This window comes from Trematomus bernacchii, unplaced genomic scaffold (genome assembly GCF_902827165.1).
Source record: "Trematomus bernacchii unplaced genomic scaffold, fTreBer1.1, whole genome shotgun sequence".
NCBI classification, from domain to species: Eukaryota; Metazoa; Chordata; class Actinopteri; order Perciformes; family Nototheniidae; genus Trematomus; species Trematomus bernacchii.
Genome location: NW_022987727.1, coordinates 7,231,824 through 7,249,873, shown reverse-complemented (window position 1 = coordinate 7,249,873; position 18,050 = coordinate 7,231,824). Strand labels below are relative to the sequence as shown.

General features: G+C 40.8%; 2 protein-coding genes across 6 annotated transcripts; both read right to left on the bottom strand.

The window, feature by feature from the left end:
- Nucleotides 1-79: 79 nt before the first annotated feature.
- nsun5 (NOP2/Sun RNA methyltransferase 5) lies at nucleotides 80-3,811 on the bottom strand. The gene is made up of 5 exons (XM_034145402.1): nucleotides 2,684-3,811; nucleotides 1,468-1,678; nucleotides 1,079-1,243; nucleotides 791-838; nucleotides 80-606 (listed from the first exon to the last, which is right to left on the bottom strand). The coding sequence occupies exons 1-5, from the start codon at nucleotides 3,606-3,608 to the stop codon at nucleotides 195-197; spliced, it is 1,761 nt and encodes a 586-aa protein (XP_034001293.1). The 5' UTR covers nucleotides 3,609-3,811; the 3' UTR covers nucleotides 80-194.
- Nucleotides 3,812-4,432: 621 nt separating this feature from the next.
- Nucleotides 4,433-15,568, bottom strand: mybl2a (v-myb avian myeloblastosis viral oncogene homolog-like 2a). 5 transcript variants are annotated; one of them, XM_034145308.1, is made up of 14 exons: nucleotides 15,485-15,568; nucleotides 15,283-15,336; nucleotides 15,004-15,063; nucleotides 13,778-13,880; nucleotides 13,412-13,483; nucleotides 12,687-12,779; nucleotides 12,193-12,413; nucleotides 11,896-12,016; nucleotides 11,580-11,633; nucleotides 11,093-11,319; nucleotides 10,100-10,802; nucleotides 9,102-9,344; nucleotides 6,212-6,412; nucleotides 4,433-6,049 (listed from the first exon to the last, which is right to left on the bottom strand). In XM_034145308.1, the coding sequence occupies exons 2-14, from the start codon at nucleotides 15,291-15,293 to the stop codon at nucleotides 5,447-5,449; spliced, it is 2,712 nt and encodes a 903-aa protein (XP_034001199.1). In that variant the 5' UTR covers nucleotides 15,294-15,336; nucleotides 15,485-15,568; the 3' UTR covers nucleotides 4,433-5,446. The 5 variants fall into 5 exon arrangements, with proteins under 5 accessions (XP_034001199.1, XP_034001201.1, XP_034001198.1 ...); XM_034145310.1 differs by lacking the exon at nucleotides 15,004-15,063; XM_034145307.1 differs by having other exon boundaries at nucleotides 15,283-15,537.
- Nucleotides 15,569-18,050: the final 2,482 nt, after the last annotated feature.

The window sequence follows — 18,050 nt, the reverse complement described above, 5'->3', positions numbered from 1 at the left end:
TTTCTCTGTGGAAAACACAAAACACCTGAACATGTTGAAGAAAAGTTCTATCAATCTTAAATAAAACACAGAGACGTGAAACAGTAAAAAATAATCTTTACTTTTCTGTTACATTCCACACATCAACAGAGCCCTTCTTAATAGAGCATTTCCTCCACATTACATGCTGTAGCAGTCCCATCTTGTTTCTTCTATCACTCCACTGTTTTCACTGTTTCCACAGTTTCCACCGTTTTCACAGTTTCCACCGTTTTCACCGTTTTCACCGTTTCCACCATTTCCACCGTTTCCACCATTTCCACAGTTTCCATTGTGTCCACCGTGTCCACTGTGTCCACCGTGTCCACTGTTTCCACCGTGTCCACTGTTTCCACCGTGTCCACTGTTTCCACCGTGTCCACTGTTTCCACCGTGTCCACTGTTTCCACTGTTTCCACTTTCTTCTTCTTCTTCTTCTTCCTCTTCCTCTTTCTCTTCTTCTTCTTGCTGGGTGTACCGTCAGCCTGATCTGCTGCAGGAGTCTGTTTGTCCTCCGTCTCTGAAGCGTCAGAAGCTGCAGGCCTCTTCCGACGGGTGGAGGGGATGGGTGGTGTCGCCTCCTGAGCGCTGTGACAGAGCAGACAACTAAAGTCAACCTCTAATTTCAGAAATCAATTATGTAATAAAAGAATACATGCATCTGGAGAGGGCCAGAGCGAAGTGCCACTGCCGAATTACTTATTCTGAGCAAGCATGACCCAATTACAGTATTTTAGAAACCAAGACAATAACTTGACCCCATAGTATTTACCTTATCTGAACCGCTGGCTCCTGCTTCTCTGCTTCATTCACAGCCTCGCTGATTGAGACAGGAGATACAATTGTAAACCAAAAGGAAATAGCTACATGTATTCAATTAGAGTGGAATGAATGCCCAAAATGTAGTCTGGCTCATTTCCATTCATCAAAATAAAGACATCAAAACTGCATTATATTTTACACGTGAAACATTTGCATGTAAACCCCGTTTTCAAAACTACGACAATAAGAGTTGAAACCTCAATATATATTTAACTTTACATGACACCCCAGTATTCACCTTATCTGAACTGCTGGCTCCTGCTTCTTTCTCCCAGCCCCGCTGTGTTTCTCCAGCAGAGCCACGAAGAAGCCGTGGGTGCGGGTTTTTGCAGGGTTGGCTCGGAGACACTGAGTGAGCGGCTCCAGGCCTCGTTCAGGCCACTGAGACAGCAGATTAACCAACCTGAAGGATAAAACACAACAAATAAAGGATTTTCTGGAGTCAGACACTGTAAAATGGCACCTTATCAGAGTTAAAACTAAAAGTTAAATCAAGGAGGAGCCACAAAAGACGTGTCCCAAACAGCAAATATAAAGGACTAATAGGGAAAGCCTATGATCAAATATTTGCAGGTACACAAACATCGCTGAGTTTGTTATTAGTTAGTGAAAATGTACTATTGCTACCTGAAGCCGGGGTTCTCCTGCAGACAGGCCGCTACGACTCCCTCGTTCTCCTGGCTGTGGATGGAGCAGGTGGAGTACACCAGGCGCTTCAGGCGAGGGAACTTCAGGCCGTGGTTGAGACAGCGCAGCTGGAAGCAGGCCAGGGCGGCCAGACGAGCCTTAACCTTCTGCTGGTCAGCAGAGGACGCATCGTCCCGGAGACACACCATGCCTGGAGGACACATAGGTTTTAGAAATTATATTGAAATCCTACTATTGCATGTAGAGGTTGCTGATTATTAAAATGTGTACAAATCTTTTATTTTATTCAGGTTGTCAGAGACATTAAAATGGGGATATTCAGAAAGGATTTATTTTTGCATATATGCTCCTTGACTTTAATTTGAATTACAACAACAATATAATAATCCCGAACAATGCGTACGAATAATTTTACAGTCGCAACTGGTCAAGGTGTAGCCAGTGTTTCTACTCAAATACAGTCAAGTGCTTTTGTATAGTAGTCATTGGGTGGTTAATGGAAAGCTACAGAAATAAAGTAAAAAGTTCTGCTTGATATTTGGACCTTTAATAAAACTATAACAAATATTTTTAAATATGTTTTCTTGTATAATAATGGATATTTTGACCTCTTCGGGACTCAAACTGTTATTTAAATGAAACCGGTAAGTAACACGCCACCATAATATCAAAAAACTGTAATTCCATAGATAGTGCTAGAAACTCAGACAAGAGGGAATATACTGGTAAAATATGAAACAAATAAACATAAGGAATCTGACTCTGACCCAATGAGCTTGGCTGGGAAGATTTAGTCAACCAAACTGCGTGTAGCTATAGGGATGATGTGTCGTTCCGATACGGGCCAAATCCCTGGAGTACCTGATGATTTTATCCTAAATTTCCCTGAAAAACTCTCGTTGCATTATTGGATATGAATATGTGGTAGCAAATAATCTCCAGTCAGCTGACATGATGATGTTACAGGATGGATGCAGTGGTGACTCAGGGGATATGATGAACACCAAAACGGTTTATATTAAATGCTGTGTTGCTCAAGGGAGATTGTGGTCATATATGATTGTATGATGTATAAATCATAAGACTATACAACTAAGGTCACCTTCCTTAATTGGGGATGTAAAGGATTTGGAGGTACACATGTTAAGGTGGCGAAAAAGTGGGGGAAAAAACACAGGAATAACTGATACTCTACCTGATCCGCTGCAGGAAGGATCCAGCAGGACGTATTCAACATCTTTAAACTGTGGGCTGTCAGGGTCCACCTTCAGGAAGTCCTGGTTGGCCAGCTGATGACAGGTGACCCCGGATCTGAGCAGGAGAGTGGCCATGGTGGACAGACGCTTGGCATCCAAGTCAAAGGCAAACAGCTTGCCCTTGTTCTTCATGATGGCTGCCAGGTGGCTGGTTTTGTTGCCCGGGGCGGCACAAGCATCGATGATATGTGCACCAGCTGGGGGGTTGAGGAGGTAAGCAGGGAGGCAGCTGGCTTTGTCCTGCAGAATGATGTGGCCGGCCTTATACAGGAAGTGGTCGTGGAAGTCAGTGTTAGGAGGGAAGACCAGCAGCTCTGGCAGATGCATGTCCATCACAAAGTATTTCTCCTTCAGGGTCAAGTCCTCCAGCCTGGACGCCTGTCCCAGGTAGGAGAAGCCATCCCTCTTCAGATAGTCCACAGCATCCTCCACGGTGGTCTTCACGGTATTCACACGCACATACCTGGGCAGATTTTCCGCGAGCACCTGCTTGACGCTGGCCGGGAGCAGGTCCTCATTCTTGCTGACCTTCTGCTTCACCTTCATACGGGCCAGCACCGACTGCAGCCGGGCGCGGTGCTTTATCATCATGGTCTTCCAGGCTCCTCCGCACTTCAGCCCCTGGCCTATCAGCAGGTCGAACACCAGCACCTTGGCCAGGTTCATGCGCATCTTGGTCTGCTTGAGCAGCTTGGAGGACACGATGATTTCCTCCAGGACGGAGGAAAACTTCTGGGTCTCCAAAACCAGAGCGAACAATGGTTTGATGTTCTCAAATTTGCTGTCGTAGACCAGAGTTTTCAAAGCGCCCTGCTTCCTCTCAGCTTTGTCCAGGATCTCTGCGGCTTTCACGTACAGAGCCATGGCCACTTTTAGCTAGTTAACGACTCAGACTACTTTACCTACTTTCAAATGTTTCTCTTTTTACACCTGACCGGAGACATTCCTCCTCCTAAAGGACCTCCCGCTCTTCTGGTCAGCTTTGTTCTACTTCTCAAACACGTTTTTATAAGAGCAGCTTCAAGATTGTTTTCCCACCATCCACATGGCAGAGGAAAGCTCGTGACACCGGAAGTACTACCTTTGAGGCACTGTTTTGGTCTGACGTAGGAATGCCGGGGCAGCCAATCAACGATGGCATCTGAAAAATAATAATATTACGGCACTTAATACATTATGATATACATTATTAGTGCAACGAAGAAAAGCAAAAAACAAACAAACGAAAGATATCTTAGACATCTTAATAAAATAAAATAATTGAATGACCAGACATTGGTTTATTTTATTGATATAATGTATCTAAGGTTGCTAATCAAATAGAACATATCCACTTGTATACCTTACCTCTAAATGACATGAAAATGCATTACCTTCTTACCATAAATACCCTAGATTGTATATATACATAAAATATCCATTAAAATATTTGATAAATGTTTAAATTACAGCAGAAATGAAAATGTAATTGTAATGGACATTTCCAAAAGCCTTCTTGGTATTAAAATAATAATTTCTTTGACTTTTGGTTGACAGATTTCATTCTACCTTAAGTCGGAGGGTGCTGGGGATAAATCACTCAAAATTAAATGATCAACTATCACCTTTTAGAGTCCTTACGAAATGAAGTTATATTGTTACTGAAATGCAGAAAGTGGCGGTAGAAATGGATGTGAGGGACAGGAAACTGAAGAGAAAATAGCTTTATTATTTCATAAAAATGATACGTCCATGTGGAGATATGCAAAATCACAAGATTTAAGTTCACACTGGTGTTATTATATTATTGGTACAATATGGACAATCATCGCTGCAATAAATCAGTTAGCTGTCATTCAATGTGAACTTTAGTTTGTTTAAAAGCCTACCTATTAAATAATGTCCCTGCCAGTTACAGAATTATCTTTCCCATTGATCCCCCATCACAAGTTACAATTCAGTTAAGATCAGAAACAGTTCATCAACAAGACTCTTGAGAAAACATTTAATTAAGGGCACCTTTCAAGCATCACTGACCAAAAACAGAAAAATATAAACAATTTCAGAAAGACTAAGAAAATAAACATGGCTTTCTACAAAAAGCTTGTTCAATGTACTGCCAGGTGACCAAATACACAGTATATCTGCACTTGCTGTACAGCATAAAAAACAAATAAATAACAAGGAAGGGACAAAAATTGATTCCAAAAATGTAGAAAATGCACTGTACATTTTGCCTTAGGGTACGGAGAAGCCATGCATGCTGATTTACCTGCCTAGAGCAATTATTATCCAATTGCTGCATAAACAGAAACACACGCTGATGTTAGAGTTATGATTTGAAGCAATGTTATTGAGTGTAGCATCTTTTTTTTAACAATTTCAAGAAGACATTTTTTACAGGGTAAATTATGCTCAAGTCAATACTGTTGGAATGCAGTCGAGCTGCTTTATGTGAAGAGCAAAGCAGTTGCATTTCACTCTCTATCCACTAGCAGAGGAATAGTTTGTGCTGTATTACAGTATCTTGCTATTTTAACCAAAGAGATCCTCAAGCTACTCTTTGTCAATATTATATATTGCTGCTGTTGACTACTTTCAGTTGGTTTAATCCAGTGTTTTGAAGAAATTAATTTGAGGGGGATACTGTCATCTTTTAAAGCATAGTATGTAGAATCAGTGGTGGAGGACAGAATAACCAGACCCAATTGTCACATAACCAATCAGTGTTTAGTGACCCCACTGGGCTTTTTACCAGTCTTGGTCTTTAAAGAGTTTTTGTATAGAAGCAGTCTCTCTGTGGTGTGAGATGGCAGGCGGCTCCTCTTGGCTCTTACGATGCACGCTGCCATGGGACACAGCCGATCGAAGCCCCCCGAGGTAGCCGGCACTGCCAGCAAGTTCTTGGTGATTCTCTGAAGCAGAGGAAACCGAGTGGCAGATTTCCAGAACAACACGCTGGAGTTACTTTCCCACAGCGGTTCTGATAGGTACACATCGAGCTCTGATGTCTTCATGGTCTTTGCAGCCGGCTGGAGGAAGTTGAAGATGGACTTACGCTTGAGGTTGTTCCCGCTGAGTCCGTCGGAGTTGTTGTCGTCGAAGCTGCCACTAGATACCTCCATCGTCACGCTGTCTTGGCTCTTCTCTTCGCCATTCTGCTGGTTGACCTCTTTGCTTGTCTGGTCTTTATCTGCCTCAACAGGGGGAGATGCTGAGGCCCCCATGCTTTCCACTGCGGCTTCCACAATGGTGCGCGCCAGATGCTTTGGTGGTGGCAATAGGAAACCCGTGTTGTCCACCTCCTGTTTGGCATCAGGAAACGGCTGAGAAAAAAACATTCAAGCGAGGATGAGAGTTCAGATTCTGGGTGCAGATCTCAGAGGAGTAACAGAGAGCTCAATATAAACACTTCCATTAAAATGTACAAGATGCCATTTGATGCAATACATAAAGCACAACATAAAAGCACTGTTTTAATTCAATACCTGCAGTTTGATCCTCGGGTCGAGCACAGCAGCTATTATCATGTCCTTCTGTTGAATCATGGACTGGAAGTGTGTGTGGAGGCCAGTGCGCAGGGCCTTGTTGAAGTGGGTGTAGTTGGTGACGAGGCTCTCTAGAGCCTTATCAAGGCCAATGAGGGAAGGTATGATGAAAGAAAAAGTCACTCCATTTCCTTGCAGTACCTGGTTAAGAAGAAGCAAAAAGGAAATTATCTCACATAATCTTTTACTGACAACACTACTGTATTCCCATACATGTACATAATATTTCTAAAAGGTAATCACAAAGAAAGTATCTTATACTTAAATCTGGGCTGAATGTACTATGAATGATAGCAGATATTAAAAAGATAGTAAGTTTCAATGCGTATTACTTAATATTTCTTCTTAAGCCGTTTTCTTTCACAACAAGAAAGTGAAGGAAACTGGAAATGCAAGTATAAATAGGAAAGGATTTGTGACCAAATGGCTCAAGTAATGTTCGGGTTTTAAAAAAACATATACAGTTGAGGCCTAAATTATTAGCCCCCCAGGAGTTATGGAACATTTTCCTAAAATTCTTCCCAATTTTTCCAGTTTTGATAAAACTTGATATAATCAAACATTCACCAGTGCTATTTAGTAGCTTTTGGTACATTTTGGAACATAAAATAAGTTTTTAGGCTTGCTTTATATCAAATATAGTGAAAAATGGGTTGGTCAAAAATATTAGCCCCCAGGCCATTAATGGCGCATTTCCACTACACGGCCTCGCTCGGTATGGCTAGGCCTCGTTAGGACTGGCTCACTTTATGGCGCATTTCCATTACAGTTTAGGAACTGGGGTAGTATCTATAGTAACGCAGTGTAGGCGGAGCCGTGACGTCATCTTCAATGAGAACCCCAGAAACACAACACAGCCGTTAGCTGTTAGCACTCACAGCTCACAGCTCCTCATATATGTTCAGAAACTAGACAAAAGTTAAACAAGTACAAACCACAGACTGCCTGTGTCATGGCGAATACAGTCGCTGCTTTATTTATGTCTGTATAGGCCGTTGTTGTGAGTGTGGACGGTCGGAGCATATACAACGTTAGCTTCGCCAATCTCCATTTAGAAAACACGCATTTTAAAAGGTTTTTCGCCTGCCGTCTGTCTGCAGACTTGACAAAGCATTAATTCATGGTTTTTACTAACCGGTATCAGTATGTTGTTACTTCGGCATCATTTTGAAACGTGTATTACAATTAAATCACGGTCAAATATGTTCATCTTGTTGTAGTTGTAGCCCCCTTGCCAGCGATTCTCTCTCTAGTTTAGCATACTCAGCCCGACTCAGCCTGGTTGTTCCTGGCCCTAGAACCACGATTTTATAGGGCCAGAAAAACTGTGAATTAGGACCCGCTAGCCGGTACTAGGCCAAATGGAAACGCAACCAAAAACGGGCCCGCACGGCTCGGCACGCTTAAAGCGAGCTCCGCGCTGCAGTGGAAACGCGCCATAATAGTCAATAGTGTACCCTTTCTGAGCCACAACTGACAACAACCTCTTAGAGTAGTTCTTTACTAGGTTGGCACAGGTCTCTTGAGGGATTTTGGCCCATTCTTCCATTGCAAATTGTTCCAGCTGGTCCAAATTGCGTGGTTTCCGAGCATGGACATTCACTTTGAGCACCCGCCAGATTCTCAATAGGATTAAGATCTGGGCTATGTGCGGGCCACTCCAGCACCTTCGGTTTTGGTGTCCTTTAGGAACTGTTGGACCAATTTTTATGTGTGCTTTGGGTCATTGTCTTGTTGGAAGACCCAGCGACGACCTAAGCGAAGACTAAGAGCAGATCTTTTCAACATAATTTTCTTTTTTCATGATGCCTTGCACCCGAACAAGGCTCCCTGTGCCTGAGGCTGCAAAACAGCCCCACAGCATGATGTGTTCTTAGGGTTGAAGGCCTCTCCCTTTCTTCGCCAAACATAAGCAACATCCATGTGCCCAAACAGTTCCAGTTTAGTCTCATCAGACCAAAGCACAGACTTCCAAAACTCATCTTTACCTTTCAAATGTTCACGGGCAAACCTCAGTCTGGCTCTGATGTGCCGCTCTTTGAGTAAAGGGATTCTTCTGGGACGATGGCCCTGAAGCCCACCACGATGAAGAGCCCTCACAACTGTGTTCCTTGAAACATCAACTCCAGAAGAGGCCAGGTCAGCAACAATCATCTTGGCAGATGTCCGGGGATTCTTGCTGACATCTCTGACTATTTTCCTCTCCAGAGTTCTTGAAATCTTGTGCTTTCGACCACGCCCAGGTTTGTTTCTTACAGAATTTGTCTCCTTGTACTTCGCAATGATGCAACGTACAGCAGTTCTAGACACTGTGAAGCGCTTGGAAATAGCAGTACAGCCTTCCCCCTTATCATGAGGCTCCACTATCTTCTTTCTGAGCTCAAGACTGATTTCCTTTGTCTTTGGCATGGTGAGTAGGAGTAGTAGTATAGTCCCTCTCAATAAGGTATTCAAGTGCCTGTTTCTTGGAGTCCTTTTATGCTGATTGAATGCTCAGGTGTGACTTGAAAGCTGATTGGTTGATTAGGTGTGTTTTGAAAGCAACAATTCACATGGGGCTAATATTTTTGACCAACCCATTTTTCACTATATTTGATATAAAGCAAGCCTAAAAACGTATTTTATTTCCCAAACAGTACCAAAAGCTACTAAATAGCACTGGTGAATGTTTGATTATATCAAGTTTTATCAATGCTGGAAACATTGGGAAGAATTTTATGAAAATGTTCCATAACTCCTGGGGGGCTAATAATTTAGGCCTCAACTGTACAAGTGCAATTTATTATGAAATATGATCCAACACATCCATGAAATCTACTTTCTCTTTTACCTGCAAGGCCTCCTCAAAAGGCTCAAGAAGACCCAGGATGTCGATCACTTGCTCCCTCTTGGCCATGACCAGAGGCGGGACACTGGCTGTGTCGTTGGCCTCAATGCGAGCCTGAGCCAAGAGAGTCATGATGGCGCTCCAGGTGGACTCCTGCACCATGCGCCGTAAAGACAGCATCATGGAGTTCCAGCGACAGCTACTGGAGGAAGGGCACAGGGACACGTTGCACTCCTTCATCAAAACCTAAACAAATAAAAGATTCAAAACAAGTTAAAAAGAATAATAATCAGGAAAGTATACTCTCTCGGTTGCTGCAAACAAAAAAATGTCAGATCTCAGATATCATTTATAATATGTATAACAGTAATATTTTTATAAGCTGTCTCACCTCAAATAGCACATTTAGCTGATATTAGCATTTTTGCCAGACATTGTCTTATCAGTGAATAAGATGACATTTGCCAATGTTTATCCGTTTGTTACATCAACTTTGCACCGGCTAAATGTTGTTTATTTATTTTCCTTTGATTTGGACAGCAGCTGCCACACCCAGCTAGCGTAAACGGTATTGGCATAAACATCACTATTTGCCCAGAATGTTCCAATGGGTGCCTGCTTTAAATACTCAATATATCTGATGTCAGTAAACTAAAATAACCATATAACAAAATCCTACTTCTTGATAATTTTGGTGAATAAATGTTTCTGTACACCAGCAAGAAAAAATAAAATGAATCCTTCATATCATGTACAAGCTTTTTCATAAAAATTCTGATTAAACCTAAATGATGTAGGACAATACATTTGAAAGGTTTAATACAAAGAATAGACCTAATGAACACATAATCTCAACAAGACACACTGCCGGTACTACCTCATCTTTGGATGTAAAATCTCTGAAACCCGAAAAACTGATTTGGTTACAGAAATATGTACCGTTGTAAAAAGAATATAATAATACAGGGTAAATTACACTTGCAAGACTTAATTTCTCCTACCTCGCTCCAATAGGCGCTGCTCCTAAAAAAAGCCACCACGTTGTGGACCTGGGAGATTACATTTTCCACAACCCTGGAGTTCTGCAGTGCCTCTTTAATCACAAGCTGCAATGTTTGGGCCACACAGGTGGCCCTGTTCCCAATCTGTAGCTCTGAAAAAGGGGATTCTGTTCCAGGCATCTGGTTCGACAGAAATGACACCATCTCGTCTCCATCTGGTTCTCCCCTGCTGGATGAGCACATGATCTTATAGTCGCAGAACAAACTGTTCCCAGCCAGGGTTTCTTTGGCCTGGTTGGCGAGGACGTAGCCGATGCTGCGAGGAAATATGCCGTAGCTCAGCAGAACACCTTCAAGCTCCCTGGCCACAGCGGTGCTGAGGTTTTTGTGGCTGAGGTGGCGGAAGGCCACAATGGGACGGCGGATCTGCCAGGACTCACTGACAAAGTGGAGCTGCACCACGACTATGGGATCCTCCACTGGATGGGCATCATCCCCTGCCCAAAGGTCAAAGGTCACATGAATGGCACTTTCACCATCTTTGGATTTGGCAAGGCAAGCTTTAAGGTCACGAATGAGCTGAGGCTTGATGGTTCTCTCCACATCATCATAGAGCTGTAGGCCCATGACACGCTGGGACAGCTTGTTGCATTCAGGCCGGACGGTACTCATGAAGGACCTGAAGCCTGCACCTTCAATAAAACTGTGGGGAATAAAGTGAAGGAACATTGGTATAGTGCATTTTAAATGGTGGATGCAAATGCATTAACATGACTATTGGTTGGATGTGTATATTTAAGTACATTTGTTATGCCCAACAGATTAGAAAATGTGTATTCTGATGCGGTAATTCAAAGTCAGGGGACACATATAACATGAACTACAGAAGGTAGACCCACGAAAGGATTTATCTGACTTGGGAAAGTAAACTTAGTTTAACAAACTAACAAATCCAGCAAGGACACTGTATCAGCCACTAGCTCTACAATTCACCTGAGTGGCAGCATGTCCTCTGCGATCATCCTCAGTGCTGCAGTCACAAACTGTTTCTGGTCCACTGGCGCAGGTGCCGGAGCAGCACTTGAGCTTGAGCTGGGACTGGAACTTGAACTGCGGGGCAAGGAGGGACTCATGGATGCTACAGTCTGTGGAAGCGGAGCGGGCGTCTTCGGTCTGACTTTCTTCTGACACTCCTGCTTCTTTTCTTTCTCTGGCCTTATCTGCAGAAAAGCAAAGAGTAAGCAAAAAAAACAAGCTTGGCACCTGGAAGCATCACTGAAAAAAATATACATTTTATTTGATAACATGCATCCAAGACCACCCATCAAATGTTATCTGGTTATTATTGTCATGGCTCTGTTTGGGAGGTGCTTTATTGTAATGTAACTGAAATAGCTCTACAACATTTTAATGTCTTTCAGTCGGTACAAGTTAAATGGCAAAAACGATTTAAAAAATGTAATCATCATAAATAGCTTACCACTTTTGGAGTTACTGGTTCAGTGTCTAATACAACGTCACATTTGAAGTCCAACTGTAAAACAATATATGAGTTGAGCACAATAGTGTCTTTGTAGCAAAATATTATAAAATAACCACAAAACACATTTTCCTTCCATAATCTGAAAACAGCCCACATAATGTTAGAGTATATAAGTAATCATTAAATATTATAGAAATGTATATTCAAATTTTCCCCCTAAGAAATTATTGAGAAAAAAAACATGAAAATGGCTGTGAAAGTTGAAAAACGATAAGCCTTTTATAGTATGTGCTAAACTTAATAAGTACTGTACCTCTCCTTCCACAAAGTGCTGAATATCAAGGGAAATGCTGTCAGCTAGGTCTTTGTACAAGCCCAACTCTACTTTCCGCTTGATGGTGGAGTTCCAGCGATTTTTCACAGAATTGTCTGTCCTGCAAGAGGAACCAAAAAATATAAATTAAAATGTCTTAGTGAAAAACAAAACAGGCTGAAACGTTCTTACATGCACTTCTTTAGTTTAAGAATAACAACTGAGTCATGCATTTAAAATGACGGTCATTTCTCTTTTTATAAACTTCAGCAAATCCATAACAGCTACTCAACCCACCTTCCAGGGAGCAGCCTGGCAATCTCAGCCCACCGGTTTCCCAAGATGGTGTGGGCTTTGTGGATGATGAGGTCTTCTTCATCGGTCCATAAGCTCTTTTTGATAAGTGGGTCGAGGTGGTTGTGCCAGCGCTCACGGCACCGTTTCCCCAAACGTCCCTTCAGGTGCCCGGCAATCAAAGACCACTGTTTATTGCCGTACTTGCCCACCAGCTCTACTATCTGTCAAGAGAAAGTCAATATGTTAACACAGGAGTAAAAAGTGAGATGCGACAATGTTTACAACAAACTGGTCTTAAGTTTTCTTAGTTATGTTCTCTGCATTTTATATGTTTGTGTTATGTGTAACGTTGCTGCCTTCTTGGCCAGGTCAGCATTGAAAATGAGATTTTATCTCAATGCTTTTATCTGGTTAAATAAAGGTTAAAAAAAATGTTTTACATTTTTTTTTAAAAAGAGTCCGTTTCAGATGTTCTGTGTAGTTTTTTTTTTTACCATTTCATCTTCCTCTTTGGTCCAGAAGCCCTTGACTAAATCAGGATCCAGGTACTTTTTCCAGCGGTGCACACAGTCAGATTCTGTCCGCCCCTGCCAAAGTAAAAGCCAATTTGTTTTAGGGAAAAACTGTTGAATTATTTAAGAGGAAAAGTAAATCAACAGAGATTGGTTAGTATTTTTCTTTTTTAAATGATAGACAGACAGACACTGCTGGGACTCCCAGCAGCTTCTACTGAAGCCTTCCGAGTAAATCGCCAGAACACAGACACCTCATCTCCACCGCTCCCATGTTTTATTTTGTGTTGCCATAAGTTAGTCTCTCTGCGTTTGTGCGCTGGGCTAATGCTAATGCTAATGCGAGGATAATAAAATGGCGGCTCTACAAAACATTTCAGAGTTTTACGGAGCGTGGTTTGCAATTCGCCCAGCCAATCAGAACTGGGGCACTTTTTTCCCCAAGGAAAGTACCATCTCTCAGCAGGCACTAAAAATGGGGGTAAAAGTTCCCGGCACTAAGTACTCTTTTTGGTGTGAACGCGACATAAGGGGTACTAACGGAACTAAACGCGAAAAGTACGGGGAAAAGTACTCCGGTGTGAACACGGCTAATGCTGCAAGACACCTGGCCTCACTTTGTCACACCAAACTTTAAAAGTTTACATATAGCTGATCATTAATCATTTTCTCTCACTGGATTGATTGCGTTTCCGCTAAATACTTACCGGTAAAAAAATTGCAATAGTTTTCCAATCTTTTTTCCCAAAATTGTTGATCAGGATTTTGAGATTTTCCTCCTGCAGAGAAAATCTGTTCAGATACAGTACCATTTTAAAGTCATTTTAAAAACTGATAACTTTTGCCAGTAGCTACGGAACAAACTCATTCATAGAAACATATGTGACAACATTTCTTAAGCATGAGTTCGCACAACTGCCTCAGTTGGCACTTTTTGCAAGCATGCTGCAAAATGTAAGCCATTGAAGCTATGATAGCAAAATAAAGGAAATAATAGTATGTTGCTCCAGATAATGTAATCAGATGAATGTCTGATATATAGACATCAGGATCAAAGCCCTCTTTGTACTCACTTCTTCCTGAGTCCATTTGACTTTACACTTCGAACCATCCTTCTGGTCAGCTGCGTCCGAGTCAGTGTCAATGCACTTATTACTATCCCCTTCTTCGTCCATGCTGCAACCACAGAGAAAACAGAAATGTAAACATGTATAACTGGGTTTCAATATATGACGTTTATTAATAGTGACAAGCATAGCAATCACTATCTACTGTCTCTCAAGTGATCATTGATATCAACATATGACATAGTTGATATGGACTTTATATTGGTGCAATTGAGTTTGAATGTCAATTTTAGAAATTCAATTCATATCATGTTGCATTGGTGTACCATAAGATGTTTCAGAAGCAGATGCAAAAACAGATATGTCACTGCAAGAAAGCTTCAAAGTCTATGGTAAAAACAACGCAGAGTACTGGCCGATGCAAATCACCACTTTATTAAGTCAATATCAAACATATTATTACCTTATGCAATACAAGTCAATCTGCCACTGTTTATCAAAGGTTGTGTAGTTTGCAGAGATGTTGAATTGGACTGCATTATAGAGGCGTTTCTGCAGCTTTGTGACTCACATTTAAAACATTAGAAACGCATAATGTCCCGTTTTACTCTTCTATTCTTTACCATTGAAAAAAGAAAACCGAGTTGCTACTGCTGCTTTGAAAACAGGCATTTGCAATTACATTTTTCATATACAAAATACAAATAACAAACTAAGTTTTTTTGCCTAGCTTGTAAATGTTCCCTCTGTTGAAAGCTTGTGTTTTTCTTTTTCCCGTCCTACAACATTTTCAACAAGCAAGCATGTTGTGCTGCGCAGAATCGTGATAGCTTAACTGTCCATAGACAAGTTGACATAGCTTAGCAGCTAACAGAATCTGCTAAACCAAACAGTTACTCTCGACTTGCATACACATCGTTGTCATTTATATCTCAATAGTGCGCTTAGCAACTCTCAAGACAAAATTATTGGGACAAATAAGCCAAAAATTGTTTTTCAACCAATTAACTTATAACAACTTGACTGTAACTTCAAGCTAGCTGACTTGGCTACATAGTACTATCATGAGCACGCTTTAGGAAACGTTGACTGTTACTTAAGTAGGGCGCCTCTAGCGGGGCATCGTGTACGCAAATGCACACTCTTTGGTGGCGAACAAATAAGGAGTTTGAGATGATAACAATGGAGAAAGTTAGCTGACATTACAGTAGGGATAACAAATGCATGCCTACCTAAATTTCAGACTGTGCAACTGCTTCTGGAAAACAGCCGGGTCCAGCTTTTCCAGCTCACTACCACGACACAACAGAACATAGGACATGAAAGAGAGGAAACACTCGTCTCACTCACACTCTCATATAATGCAGCAATGTAGCCACTTGATGTACAGCTGTATCGATGGTTACATTATAATTAATACAGCTGTGAGACATGTCTACCAGGCGAACTGCATAAACACACTTCATATTATTTATTTTATTTAATGCAACGTTAACGTCTCCCACACTTACCCGCGCGACATCCCTCCTCTGTCTCTGCTGGCAGACTGGAGCTCTCAACTGCTGCTGAAATAGTTTAAACAGAAACTAAAACAAACCGTAGTTTGGGGGATAAAAGTAACCTCAAATAACACACGCTTGATTAAATACGTGTTAGTTATTCATATACAGACACAGATAAAGAACTTGTGGTCTTGTATCTGTAGACATTTACCCGGGAGTCCGGGCTGTGGAGCAGGCGATGTGTTCAAGAACAACACTGCTGTACAATCTCCCCGGAAACCATGTGAGGGACGGTTTGGTTCCAACCGGCGCTAACGGCTAACGGCTGCTGTTGCTGTGCATGCTCTGCTGCTCGACATGCTGTTACCTCTCCAACATTAACGTTTATAAATCACTTTAAAAGCACACCAGTGTCAATACAGCCTTCAGAAAAAGTCATACTTACTCGTTTATAAGGACAACACAAGTTGAAACATGATAGTGTATAATGTTCCACCACAATAGCAACATTAGCCTCTTTACAAAATCTGGTTAATTATGCTAGGCTAGGCTACAAGTCACGTTGCTTTAAGTTAATCAGGCGTAATTCGATTTATTTTCAGCTTCTTTTTTTGCTGAAATGACACTGCTATGTTATCATAGTTTATAATGTTAAAGACAGACGTACATTGTTCAACCTTGACATGTTCAGTTTGCCTGTTTCACATCACCATCCATTGCAGTCTTAACAGTGTTGCCAAGCAACTGTAACTAATGCTTACTATCACACAATGCCGCCTCACAAAATAATGGAGGAAACTAAGCAGTTATTTAACAACACAAACAACAGTTCAGCTTGAAGTTTGAAGGCTAATTAGTCAGGCAGAGAAACATGAATACAAAAAAACACATGCAGCAACAACAAGCAATGTTTCCATAAGCATGTTTGTCCAACACATGATGTTCATTAAATTATCTTTGATTTAATATATTTAAATAGGCCTACATGATTTATAAGGTAAATGAAAACTATTATCTTGTAATTCCTCTAGTTTAACATAGATACTGCTTCTCTTCTACGCTAGGCTAGTTAGCTTTTAGTCAGTGTTTGTTTTTTACTCATTTGTAATCTGATAATACTCCCCTTCCTCTTGTAGGCCTATGCAGTAAAATAAATAAAATTGCTAATATGTTAGAGGAGCTAATTTTAAGTTAAAAAACATATAGCCTCTATAGTTAAATAACCTTTCATCAGCTAGCATAAACCAGCTAGCATTACCTAGCTAGCTCTTGTGCTTTGTTTTTTTTACCTTTCTTTTCTTTTCTTTAATCTGTTTTGTAAATGGTCAAAAACTATTGAAATCCTGTTGCCCATATAATTTGATCATAATGAAAATGTCTAAAACTATGTAATCTTCAATTTTGCTCATGCATTTTATTTATTTCCCCTCTCGTGCTTGGTCTTTTATTGTTTAATTTTGTTTTACTTTTAACTGCCTCTATTTTGGTCCTGACCTTGCTTTGAGCATGTCATTGGTATGATATATTTTCCAATCTTTTGTTAATTTATTTATAAAGAAGGATACTATGTCCCTATGACATGTTATAAATTAGATGTGTGGTTTTTATTGTGACTTTGAAGTGTTTGCGCTGTCATTAATGTTTTCCCTGCTGATGAATCAGAGTTGGTAAACATTAATCAGATGATGGCATAAATAAATATTTGCAGAGCTGAAGTGTGAAAAGTTTGTGGAATGTAACAAGTTGCGAGCTAAGAGGACTTTGAGCAATTGTGCAGTTACCCTTTAATCCTAGAGTTGCCTCCTTCAAGTTGCACAATATTCTCTGTTCAAATCTGGTTGAAGCTGACCTGTTTTTTCTTTTCAGTAACTTTATTCAAATCTTTCCAAAGTGAAAATTGTTTTAGGTAGTATCGAAACACAGTTTATCAGAAGTAAAAACTCTCTTTAAATATTCGGTACCATGAAGTATAGGCCTACCCGAAATGTAGCAGAATTGATTAAAAATAAAAACAGGTAAATTAAATAAACCATGATAGTATGTGTAGCACATGCACACATATTAAATCTACATTACTTGTGCCAAAATATGATAAAGCTGAAACATACAACTGTGCATTTAAGTGTTGAACTTTTGCCCCCTTTACATAAAATTAACGATTGTAACATGCTGTGTGTGTATTTGTTTGTTTTGTGTTCAATAATCCTACTCTGTTGCATCCTTATTCATCTGTCATGATCGACTGAATGCAGTTGAGTAACACCCTTGAGAACACACATGGAAACACACACACACACACACAGTAAAATGAACTATGAGTGCGGCCCAATTCCAAATCACACCCTACCCACTCCCACTCCGTGACGGAGTGACACTCGCAGCTAAACGAGGCTTCCTCCTTTCAGGTTGAGGGTGTAAATACAGCGGCAAGATTAGGAACAAACTCCCCTCTCTCCGCCAGAAACAAAAGATGCCGTAACTGTAAGTAACAACGGTTTCAAATCAGCATCTCTTGGACAAAAAATAAAATTAATAACTAAAATAAAACTCCAAACATCTTTAATTGTGTTACTTTTTTGTAAAGCTCTTTTAGTTTTAAACCTGATGTTTATAAGCTTCTTAGTTTTTGCAACAGTCTGTAAATATACACAACTTTATAATAAAATGCATAGGTATGACTGAACACAGACCCTAAGTAAAAAAAAATGAGGTTATCATGAGGTTGTCAACATCGCAATGTATCAGTGAATGTTTGCAGGAACTGTTTGTAAACAGCG

Bases quoted from the DNA above. Each gene is read 5' to 3' on its own strand.
- nsun5 (XM_034145402.1), bottom strand. From the start codon at position 3,608: ATGGCTCTGTACGTGAAAGCCGCAGAGATCCTGGACAAAGCTGAGAGG. The intron at 1,244-1,467 runs GTAGCAATAGTA...TTTATCCTTCAG, and splicing joins CAGGAGAACCCCGGCTTCAG to GTTGGTTAATCTGCTGTCTC. The intron at 607-790 runs GTAAATACTATG...GCTCTGTCACAG, and splicing joins GAGCCAGCGGTTCAGATAAG to CGCTCAGGAGGCGACACCAC.
- mybl2a (XM_034145308.1), bottom strand. The intron at 13,881-15,003 runs GTAGGCATGCAT...CTGTGGTTGCAG, and splicing joins TTGCACAGTCTGAAATTTAG to CATGGACGAAGAAGGGGATA. The intron at 13,484-13,777 runs GTGAGTACAAAG...TTTTCTCTGCAG, and splicing joins TCAAATGGACTCAGGAAGAA to GAGGAAAATCTCAAAATCCT.